Here is a 12784-nt window from a genome sequence, read left to right on the forward strand (position 1 = left end):
TCGCATGTCCAGGTGTTTCACTGGGCATGTGCGGGAATCTCACAGTCTGTGTAGTGTGGGTAGATGACGTGTCCCACAGGGACTTCACCTACCCACACAAAGATGGCGGCGCCCTGAATAAAGATCAGGGCAGAAGATAAAGAATTAAAAAGAGGTAATGTGGGGGGCTTAGGGGCATTTGGGGGTGACTAGGGGGTCGATTGGATGTAGTGGAGGCGGGAGGGGGGTTAAAAAAAAAAAACGGGATTCGGCATGACAGTGCCGCTTTAACTTTCCTCATAGAGATTAATTTCATCTATGAGGAGATGCTGATTGGCCAGGGCTGTGTTTGAATCATGCTGGCTCTGCCCCTGATCTGCCTCCTTGTCAGTCTCAGCCAATCCTATGGGGAAGCACTGTGATTGGATCAGGCTATCACATGTCAGCAGACTGCTTGTTTATCCTGAGTCTAACAGCATGCAGATTTACAGCTTCTGGCTTGAATACAGTAAGATTTTTACTATATTTATGGAGGCATGAGAGGCCCAGGGGGCTAGATGGTTGTGTTAACACTATAGGGTCAGGAATACATGTAGTTGCACTGGTGACTATAGTGTTTTGGTAGGGCCTAGCAAAATGTCTGCAATCTATAGGCCTACAGTGCTTTATAGGGGGAAAGAAAAAACAAAATGGCTGCCCCCTGTATCTGCCTTTTGAGGTTACAGAGGTACTGCATATTAGAGACGTTTCAACCACACGAACTGAAACGACAGCTAAAAGCAGCCTCTATTTTATAAACGCTAAGTCTGAGTACCATTTTACTTCGATGTTTACTTTACATTATTTGAATATGGACGACCTTTGTCACGCAGTTATAAAACAGTCAGTATGATGTCACATTGTATATAATGTTGATATTTTAATTGCGAGCATAAGGAAACAAAAATAGAACGAGGAAATGAATAATGAAGAATAATCTGTTTTAAAACTATACACACTGGATAACTCTATCTGCGTTCTAAGCAATGAACCCTGAGTATGTAACACATGTACTACAAGTATCACCTAAAATGTTTGTCATTCAGTTAAAGTAACTTCTACAGCTACCGTGAGAGCAGTCGATAAATGAGATTTCTGTTGTTTCTGCTTCACAATAGTCATGACTGATAGCAGTCAGAAGGGACTGATTATACAGGAAGCAAGGAGATACCCCTCCCCCTTCTTTACACTCTTGAAATTACTTTTATAAGCTAACCCCATATGTCATTTTTCGTTATGATTTTTTAACTACTCCCTCAAAGCATGAAGACAGCTTTTACATTTTACAACATGCACCTGTCTCTACTGACTGTGTGACTGACACAACCTTCTCATCAATAGCATAGCAAATGATGTTATGAGTACTGTACACTCCTTTGAGAGCGCACACACACATATATATATATATATATATATATATATACATACACACATACACACACCAAAAAGTATGTGTTATATAAATATATATATATATATACCAAAAAAGTAAAGTATCAGCACTCCAAGGGTTTCCAACATTTGTACTTTCATTTGACACTTTTTCTAGTGAACGTATCTTGTGGGAAACTCTTAGAGTGCAGATACTTAACTTTGTTGCTATACATTTTAGTGCTATCGAGCACCAGGTCATAAAAACTGTTAGTAGTGGGTACATTTTCACTTCCTACCAAAGAAACACTGTAGACCAAAGAAAAAATATATACATTTTTTGCAGGAAGTGAAAAATGCCATTTTGCACTGATCATCTTTTAAATGTTGCCCTGGGCGCAAAATTCTTACGGGTGCAAATTTTTCAAATAAAATAAATAGAAAGTCGTAAAAAGAAATGAAAAAGAACGCACCCTCCCTACGTGGCTCCTAGATAGCCTCGATGTGTGTGACACCGATAGTTGTGTTACGTAATTTTAGACTATACACATTACTTTAGGCACAAGTTGGATTTAACAAATTATGCAACGCAACTTTCAGTGTCATACACATCACAGAGACGAGGCTAATATGGAGGGTGGAGTGAGGCTATCTAGGCACCAAATACCGACAGAGGAAACAATGGATTTTCCCTGCTTCACTTGTAGTATGTAATACATGTTGAGGGTGCTAGGCTGTGATGTCATAGCGTGATGATAACCTCAATCTTTGCTATAGTGGAACTGCCAAAAGCAGAAAATGAGTATGGGCTCCCTCCCAAATGCTTACTAGGGCGGAGAGCTTTACCTGCCAGGGTGGCCCCTGGTAATAATTTAATTTACAGCTCATTCGACCCTTAACCAACTTGCAATATACCCAAAGACAAATAAATGATAACAATATAACAAATCTATTTAACCAGTATATTTCATACACTGCGTTTGCATCATATAAAGCAAAAAAATATTTAAAATAATTACTTTTCTTGACACTTATAATTATTTAATATTGTATCATGTGTGGGTGTTTACTGATCAGGACAACATTTAAAAGTCTGTGAGATGTTAATGTCTAATCACTAACACATAACTATGTAGGTCTATTACATGGGACAATAACAGATATTTGACACACAGAATTACCTGCAAATGCAGGTGATTTCCAAAATCCACCAGCAGGTAGAAAGAGGTATCCAAGCCGGTAAAAGACATCCAGTAAATCTGCAATTCATTGGATACCCTTGTATTATTGGAGTTGGGCAAAATATATCTACACATCACGTTACTGCCTACCTTAAACAGACCTGTCACCACCATGGCGGTCAAAGACAGATTCACTATAATAAAGGGGAATAGAAAGTGACTCACCGGTTTATTAACTGAAGTGAGAATTGCTAGGAGTTCAAAGAGAATTTAAAGTTAATCTAAACTTTTAGGCCACCATAGCCAAATTGGAAATATTTTCATATTTTCAATAAGTCAGCTATTTTTTTTAAAAATTGCTTTCCTATTTTGTCCTAAAATTTCAGATTGACTTTAAATTTCTGACCAATCACACTTTGGTGAATAGCCCTGTATGTGATGGCATCCTAGATCTAGGCTAGGCAGCCTTCGGCACTCCACATATTGTGGACTACATCTCCCCTAATGCTTTGCCCGCATTATGGCCGTAGAGTATTATGGAAGATGTAGTCCACAACATCTGGAGTGTCAATGGCTGGTCCTAGATGAACCACTGCTAGCATAAAACGTAGAGTTTGCATGTACTACCAATAGAGTCTCTGTCAGGAGTCACCATAATCAGTTAGTGTTACCAGAATCACCTTGATTTAATGCACTTTTGCACCCTAACTATCAGCATGCAGTGGTAGAAGTCAAGAAAGGCACGATAGACCTGGTAATCCTCTATTCAACTTGCCTAATAGGTTGTTTTGTGATGTTTATATTATAAAACCTTTGATCTCATATTATGACTGGTGCAAGACTCAGGGGAGTGGTAGTTTTTCTGGGAAGGACAAGGGTTAAATAAAATGTGTGCTGTAAATGCTGAAATTGCTCTAGCATTCTCAGCCTTTTCAAAGAAATTCTAATACTTTGGCGACTTTTTTATTTCGGTGGGTAGGGACGGAGAGAGTGGTGGAATTTGTTGTGCTCATTCACGATGCTTTACTCCACCCGAAGCGTCAATGCATTTCACAGGTCTTTCGCCATTTACAGAAATGTCCTTGCAGAATGCGCAGGGAATAGGTTCAAACAGGGTTCAGCAGCTTAACCTTGCTTCCACCTTCCTAAAGAAGTTCTGCATTGCTGTCAATGTGGACATTATAATATGATGTAATATCTTGTGAACTCGTGCACTGGACTGAGAGTGGCACTGGGCATAGAGTGATCTGTAGATTTACAGGCATCAAGCTTACTGGCCACTGTGACTAGCAACCTGGAAAGCGGGATGGTGGCTTGGGCCTCGTGGGACCAGTCACATGCCACCAATTCTCACAATCTTCCTGAGTACACTGCTCTGCATGGAGACGCTGAATTTTTCTCATATGCATTGATTCAATGCATCTCTATGAGGAGGTCCTGATTGGCCAAAACGGCATTTGGCTCGCCCCCGTGCCAATTATAGCCAATCCAATGCTTTCCCTATGGGAAAGCATTGGATTGGCTAAAAATCTGCCATTTTGATGATGTCACAAAGGGGACGGAGCCAGCGCCGGCGATCCCGCGTGGAGCTGGAAGTAAGGTAAGTTTTAAAATTTTATAGGGGGGCAGAGGGGAGGCAAGCCACCTATATGGTGGGTTTAGCACTATAGGGTCAGGAACACCATAGGGTCAGTGATCCTTTAACGACCAGGGCTTAAGCCCTCGTCCTTTCTCTGACAATCCACAATGTGTAACGGGCTTCTGGTTGGCATCATCTGTCGAACCTCTCAGAAGGGGCAATCAAATTAACTAACATGTTCTGATGTCAGTAGAGACTAAGCCCATTATTGCAAGTAAGACCAACACAAATGGTAATAACACAACGCACTGATAGATAGTTTAAAAAAAAAAAAGTTTCTAATGAAAAAAAAAAGAAATCTGAAAATATATTTTTTAAAAATCATATATATACATGGTAAAGGCATACTCTATCAAATCAATGAGCAATTTAAAGGCACTATTTTTTGAATGTGTATTATATAAGTATAACAGTGTGAGAATAACTATATAAAAGAACTTTCATGATCATCAATCTCTGTATTCTGGTTAAGAGAAAGAATGGATTTGTTAGAGTGTCTAAATTCTTGATTCTTCAAAAATAATTTGCTCTCCATTAATTAATTACACCGTATCAATTGGAAAGGATATTTCACAGAAGCTTCAAAAGTAGACAAATGAATGAACAGTGGTGTAGCCTTTTATACCAAAATGCACAGAAAGGCATAAGGTGGAGTTTTATAAAACTAATAATTACATTAGTAATTAGACTAGAACAGTGGGTCTAGCCCAGTCCTCAACACATTAAACCATTAAAGGATCACTATAGGGTCAGAAACACAAACATGTATTCCTGACCCTATAGTGCTAAACCCACCATAAAGGTGGCTTGCCCCCCCCCCCCTTAGCCTCTCTATAAAAGTTTAAAACTCACCTGCCTCCACCCCCTTTGTGACATCATCAAAATGGCCGATTTTAAGCCAATCCAATGCTTTCCCTAAAATCGTCATGGGGGCAGGGCCAAATGCTGTTTTGGCCAATCAGGACCTCCTCATAGAGGTGCATTGAATCTATGCATCTCTATGAGGAAAATTCTGTGCCCTCCATGCAGAGCGTGGGGACGCTGAATGTCAGGGATGCTTACTATGCAGCCCTGAGCCAGGAAGCCCCTACAGTGGTCATCTAAGGAGTGCCCACTTGGAGGTGGCCCTAGGGGCAATGTAAACACTGGCTTTTCTCTGAAAAGGAGGTGTTTGCATGAAAATGCCTGAAGGGACCTATTATACTCACCAGAATAACTACATTAAGCTGTAGTTGTTCTGGTGACTATAGTGTCCCTTTAAACCATTAAAAGCAGGCTCTTTTGTTGCAAATGTTTTTTTTTATTGTAACTTTTTAACACTTATTTTTAAATGTTTAATGTGGGTATATCCATTTATTTGTGACTTCTCTAAACAATTAAAATTAAACAAAAAAATCTAAAAAAAAAACATAAAATGTAGAGCAAGTCTTTGAAGGAAGAGGCTTACAGTGGGCATTCTACCCCAAACGGTTTGCATTCCCTTGAACAGACATCAAAGAAAGCAGCAAACCTTAGCTCTAAACCACTGGATATCTATAAATCTATCACTAGAACTGAGAGGAGTTTGGATATTTCCAAGTAAAATTAAATAAAAAATGCAGTAGTACAATTAACATCTTTTTAATCCCATAAGGACTAATGGCAGTCTATAATCTTCATAAGAACATATATGGTTTTTTTTTTTAAAGTTCCTTTTCTGAAATGTAATGAGTTGGTCATATAAAAAGAAAAACACATGGCTTATTTAAACTCTGAAAATGAAGATGGACCATGCTGGCATAATTATTTAGAGAACACATTATGAGGAACATCAAGCAATACATTTAATGTCTAAGGGGTTAAATGTAACAACATTTCAGGAAAGACCATTGGGAAATATTAGAAATGAATAAAACACAAATATTACATCCTGAAGGAGCGTCCTGTTTAAGGCAATTACAGTTGATGTCTCAGTGCAGATATGCAAATGCAACATTGGCAATGACAAAATCAAGCAAGCTGAAAAACGCAAACTGTGTGGAGAATTAAAGAAAGACTGACCATGTTATGTTTGAGGATTCTTTGTACGACTGGGGTAAACACTTCAATTACCACCATGGATCGCGGACGCTCTCTACAGTGCTGGAATGGTAGAACATTGGTCAAAATTCCAAAACACGTTAAATACATTATTAAAACATAACCACATGCTGGGGCGCTACCGCAACCAGATTAAATGTAATTCATATTTAAGAGCAGCACTGTCACCCCCTACCCCAACACCCCGGAAAAATTAGTCATTCATAAACATGGAATCCTTTATGAAATACTCATTTTGACTGTGTTGGAATTTCACTGATATAACAACCCAGTCAAGAGATATACTGAGACAAAGGAGGGACCACGCATATACCCACATACATTTGCCATGTGTCCTCGATGCTTCTCTATGAGAACCATCTGCAGGGGCGTATTTGCCGCGAGGCAAACAAGGCATTTGCCTTGGGCGGCATTTTCCAGGGGGCGGCAAAAAAAGCCGCCCCCAAACGCCCAGGGCAAATGCCTTGTTAGCCTTGCGGCTAACAGACATCCTGGGCTGGTTCCTGGGCGGGCGGGCGGGCGGGCGGCTGGCGAGGGAGCACTTCCTCTGAGCTGTCTGCTCAGCTCCCTCGCGCGCCGCAGAGTGAGGCTGGGAGCCGGAATATGACGTCATATTCTGGCTCCGCCTCCCAGCCTCACTCTGCGGCGCGCGAGGGAGCTGAGCAGACAGCTCAGAGGAAGTGCTCCCTCGCCAGCCGCCCGCCCAGCAACCAGCCCGACCGGCAGCCCCACTAGACCCCAGGGAGAGGGAGAACCCCCCCAGCATTCCCAAAGGTAAGGAGGCTGGGGGGGTAAATTTAAAAAAAAAATTAGTTAATGTGAGTGAGTGTGTCTGTTAGTGTGTGTGAGTGTGTCTGACTGTGTGTGTCTGTTAGTGTGTGTGAGTGTGTCTGTTAGTGTGTGTGTGTGTGTGTCAGTGAGTGTGAGAGTGTGTGTGAGTGTGTCTGACTGTGTGTGTCTGTTAGTGTGTGTGAGTGTGTCTGTTTGTCTGTTAGAGTGTGTGTGTGAGAGTGTGTCTGTTAGAGTGTGTGTGTGTGTCTGACTGTGTGTGTCTGTTAGTGTGTGTATGTCAGTGTGTGTGAGTGTGTCTGTTAGTGAGTGTGTGAGTGTGTCTGTTAGCAGCTAACAGACACACTCACACACTCACTAACAGACACTCACACACACTGACATACACACACTAACAGACACACACACTAACAGACACACACACTAACAGACACACTCACTAACAGACACACTCACTAACAGACACACTCACACACAGACACACTCACACACAGACACACTCACACACAGACACACTCACACACAGACACACTCATACACTCACACACACACACTGACAGATACGCATCCATTAGCTAACAGTTAGCTAATGGATGCGTATCTGTCAGTGTGTGTGTATTTAGAAGGCGGGGGAAGGGTTGGGTGGGGGTGGCGGGGGAAGGGTTGGGTGGGGGTGGCGGGGGGGGGGGTGGGGGTGAGGGGGGCGCCTGAGTTTTGTCCTGCCTAGGGCAGCACAAAACCAGGATACACCCCTGACCATCTGATTACAGGAGGAAGATTTGGCTGCAGTGAGGAGCCTTTCCCAGTGTTGGAATATAAGTAACTTTAATTGTGTTTTTTTTATAAAGATTAAAAAAATGTTTCTTTATTAATTATTTTAATACAATGCCAGAATGTTGAGAAACTGGCAAATACTTCGTAAAACCCATGTTGTTCTCTCCTTGTATTGATCACTAGTGTTGAGCTCTGAAAGCACGTTTTGACAGTAAAAACATACAAGCTCCATTGTGTCTTCTCCAGTGAGAAACACTCGTTAGGAGTAGAAATCATTACAGAGTATCTCTTAACAGATTTCACAAACATGTCTCTCACTTTGGGAGCAGTGAGAAAGCGACTTGCTGACCAGGCTACCCTGTATGCATTAGACTGAACAATACAGGTGATGGTCAGGGGGCAAAGGCAAGCATCTTTAGAGAAAAAAAAAGTTTTGGTACAACTTAATAGCATTTAAGGTTATTGTTAAGGAATACATCCAATGAGTTTTGAGATACCAAATATTAATCCAAATAAAATTAGTATACTGCAAACGCAGGAAATCGCCATTGCTATAATAAAAATCCAAAAGATATATATAAGTATTACCTTGCAGAAGAATTCACAGAGGTCAGGGGGCGGGTGATTGTTTTCCAGAAGAGGTGAAATTGCCTAAAAGATAAAACATTTTTTTTTTTTTTTTAAAAGACGTTACCATTGACGTTAATGAATAAATCAAGCAAATCTATGATCAGTGTTGTGTTATGGGAATCCATTAGTCAGGGCAATAATTCTAGTTTATATGCTATTTAAAATGAATATGCTATTTAAAAGGATGGAAGATACAAAAATACAGGTAATTTTAAAGAGGCACTGTTTATTTGCAGGTAAATACTTTAATTAAAAGTTAGTTAATGGTTATGCTATTTTAAAAAAGTAAACACTTTCTCAGTTTGAATGTATTTTAAAAGCAATACTGTTTTTTGCGTACCCTGGCATGCGATGCAAATTTGAGATATCCCATGATTCTCTACATGAAGCTGGTGACTGTGTGCAGGAGATTATGGGAAAGTGATATGCAGAGCATAGCAGACCTGGGTAGATGGGAGCACTTTACCAATAGTGCAATCCTACAAAACGCATAAGGAAAGGGAAACTGATAAACCTGCTTCAATCCACTTCTGAGACATAAAGAGATTTATCAAACGGCTCCATTGGTGACTCCTCTCTTTTTAAATTTTTGTACACTTTAAAACAGAACACCATGATAAATCTCCCAAAGTATTTATAACACCCCTCCTACTGGGAGCCATAAAGCCACGACTCCAAAATTGTTATGGCTACAAAATAATTTACTTGGTGTTTGGTAAAGAAATTATTGGGTACACCTCTCTCCTGGATCCGAACAACAATAAATCAGTTTGGGTTCTCAATATGTCTGTTTGGCACCTAACTGGCCCATCTGTTGCCCTGTCATTTCATGTTGTACTGATACATTTTTGCATAAAATGATAGAATACATAAAATAAACAAATTTGACTGTTTATTGAATTGGACAAAGAACAAATGTAAAAACCAACTTAATTTATTGACGTGAGTTCTCTGCTCTATAGACCTGAATCCCACAGGACTTGCATGAGATAAGAGACACGGTCCAGCTATCTTGTACCATTTTGTGGTGTGTTCCTGGACATTATCTTGCTGAGCAATGAAGAACAGGCCAAACAGCTGTAGTCCCGATGGGATGCCATTAACAAGAAACCCCAGACCAAGACATCTTCTTGCAAGTGTACACCAACTTTTGACTGTATATGTATTTTTAGCATCTTTTATGCAGTTCATTTTAATGGGTTACTGCCAATCATAAAATTATTTCTGTTTCATGAGCTCTCCAAATTGACCTCCTAGAAGTTGGCTGTGTACAATAAGGGCTGTCGTTTAAAAGGCCACCATCGCTTGTTGAAGAAGAAGAAGAAAAAAATGATGCTGTTTTTCCATTTTCCATTAACAGTGCAACAACAGGCTGTTCTACACGGGCACAGAGATTTGCTTATTCCTCGTTTCTTTTAAACAACTGTCAAACTTTCATAACGTCCAAACACCTAATTATTCAATATCCCAGCAACCAAATGTGCTTATGTAAATAAAATGGGAGGTCGCTGATTCTACTGTGGGTTTCAGTTACAATGCTATAAAATTACTTGAAGGAACAATAAATTATCAGAAGGTAAAGTGCTTTAGAAGGACTGGGAACAAGCTTTCAATGGTTATTGTAGTGTTAACATCCAACTAGTAAATATTTAAGAACCAAGCTTACATCTATATAAACATAGTACTGATACTGCTTTTTTTTCTATTTAATGTAAACATTTTTTGGACAATATTAAACATTTTAAACAATTTTTCTGGACTTATATTTACACTCTTTTCAATCTGGTCAATTGTATGGGGGGGAGGGGAGGGGAGGGGGTGGATAATGAGATTTTGCAGTGGATAAAACTTTAACAGAATTTTATTTTATTTTATTTTTTTAATTTGTTATATACCTAAGTAAAAAGCATGTTCTATTTAAAACAGTAGACTACAAGAATTTTTATTTCTAAATAAATATATATTTTTATAAATTAGATATTTAAAAAAAAAACATTTTGTTGCAAAAAGCATTGTATTCATTTGTTAATTTAAAAAAAATGTATTTTAAGCACTGTAATTAAATTTTAAAGAGTAAACGTCACTGGGTAATTTGCAAGTACCCCGGCAATGTGTAAATAGAGAGAAAACACCATCAAGACTATAGAAAATCTGCACTTACCACGATAATGCTTTCATGTTCCAGAGTGGTTAGATGTATGTTCTGCAAGAATAAATCAGATACAGTTATCTTCCTTTTAAGACATAACAAGAAGGCTCAAACATGAATTATCATAACAGAGAAGAGAGTGGAAAAAACTTGTGTCAGGGGGGGGCGGGGCTTGGACGCCATCCTGGAAGGTCGCAGGAAGAATGAGCTCCTGACAAAAATCAACTTAAAAGTGTTTTCAAAGGGGGACAATACCCCAACACAGACAATCTACATAAGACTAACCCTATCCCGCAGTCATGGAGTGACCTAGCAGTGGACTATAACCCCACCATTGTTACAACCGGCAGCTGCGGCCTACAACCTAAAGCGGCCTGGTGCTGCCCTGGCGGGAGAAGCGGCCGATCTCCACGCCCGGGGTGACACAGGCTTTTACCCTTGGGAATAGTCTGAGCCTCGTACTCCCCCCCTCTGGGCCGGCGGGGGTTATCCCGGCCCTCAACAAGCGGGTACTTACCTCTGGAACGCTCCTGAGCGACACCAGTGAAAGCAACCTACACGCGGTCCCCCAAAATGGCCGCCGGCAATACCCCACAAACCTGCCTGCGACTCTGCGACTGGGAAGCAGACTTCCAGCAGAGATTCAACACTATGTGCCAGCAGTATTGGAGCGAATGGGAGAATCGGCGAAAGCCACCTACAATGCCTGCACCCATGGCGCTACCTCTGGAAAAAGCTCCAGCCCGATGCCTCCCTCCTGAGCGGAAGACCCAGAGGGTCCACAGCACCACCCGCAGACCACGCTCCAGGCTGCGACACCGTCACCCGAGACTCCGAAACCTTCCTCCCAGGACAGCAAAGGAGGCCCGTGGACATGAGGAACTGGGTCCTGGCAACACTCGAGGCTGCTATGAAACGGCACGGCACAGCGACACGGGAGAAGAGCAGACCCTGCTGCACAAGCTTGCACCCAGCCTGATCAGCCTGCTGGAGAGGACCCGCTCCCTACCCGCACAAGGCATAGGCTGACTGACTAAACGAATGCTCATATATGAATGCTCATATTGTTGTTTTTATTTTTATGTTTTTAATTCTCTTCACCTGTCAAGATCTCCCTGAGATATGTTAATCTAATTACTCTACTAAGGCATACCAATACACTCTGTCAGTTTAGGCACTCTACTCTTCTTACTACTCCTGAATGCTACTTTACTGAACTTGTGACCAAGCATGTTCTATTAAAGTGAGAATCTCACTCCTTAGCACACAGTGTTTATGATAGATCTATATACACCTACTGCAGTCTTTTGGCTTTTACCTTCTACACCAGCTGCTCGTATAAGCCTGTGTTATCTCAAATAGCAATGGTTATGCCTACGTAGCTAGCTGTACTTACCAGGGATACAGTTCAACGTATTTCTCTGTAACTTACTTAGCCTGGTCTGTCTCCAGGCTATGCAGCTCACTAATGTGGGTAAGCACACAGCCAGTACACTGCATATTAGCTGGTTAGAGGAGACCAGCCACGTTCCTACTCTGTCATATCATAAGCCAAGCTACTGTTCCCTTTTATGTTATTTTTTTTTTTGTCGTAATGAAGCTTAAGAAAGAATCCTGTTTACTTATATACCTACAAAAAAGTGCAATGTTTTATTATTGCCATGTGATCATATGTGACTATAAACCTGGTTGCACCAGCTGTTGTGGCAGTGCACATCCTCCTGTTACTTATCTGCACGAATAAAATAAAGAATCTAAAAAAAAAAAAAAAAACTTGTGTCAGGGATATTGGTTCTTAAAATCGAACTGACCTTTACTTTAAACAAAGTCCTGGCTACGATAGGGTCTACATGATGTCCGATGATGTGTACCCTGACCAATATTCATATGTAGAATATAAGCACCCTCGGAAATATTCTTTATGGTTCTTTAGAGTAAGAGTGCATGAACATTCTGAACCTTTCAATAATCGTTTCACGTGAAAAATATGAGGTAGCATAAAAAAAAAACATATCTTCTCTGACGAGTTAGGGCATCGTAACTCAGTACTGTGGCAGTATGTCAAAAGAGGAAGCCACATACAGATGTAAATAGCAGGTTGCTCTGCCTGTTTAGATGATTGTCAAAACCAGTCATGTTGCCAGGTTTAGGAGA

At 40.7% G+C, this 12784-nt stretch overlaps 1 protein-coding gene across 2 annotated transcripts in view; it reads right to left on the bottom strand.

Moving 5' to 3' along the window:
- CMIP (c-Maf inducing protein) overlaps window positions 1-12784 on the bottom strand; it is a 156872-nt gene that overhangs the window by 46643 nt on the left and 97445 nt on the right. For both annotated transcript variants that reach the window (XM_063438670.1, XM_063438669.1), the window contains exons 5-7: window positions 10643-10684; window positions 8440-8502; window positions 6250-6330 (exon numbers count right to left, since the gene is read on the bottom strand). In XM_063438670.1, the coding sequence (XP_063294740.1) occupies window positions 6250-6330; window positions 8440-8502; window positions 10643-10684 (186 nt within the window). The remainder of the gene's footprint in view (window positions 1-6249; window positions 6331-8439; window positions 8503-10642; window positions 10685-12784) is intronic.

The sequence above is a fragment of the Pelobates fuscus genome, chromosome 12, assembly GCF_036172605.1.
Source record: "Pelobates fuscus isolate aPelFus1 chromosome 12, aPelFus1.pri, whole genome shotgun sequence".
Classification (NCBI taxonomy): domain Eukaryota; kingdom Metazoa; phylum Chordata; class Amphibia; order Anura; family Pelobatidae; genus Pelobates; species Pelobates fuscus.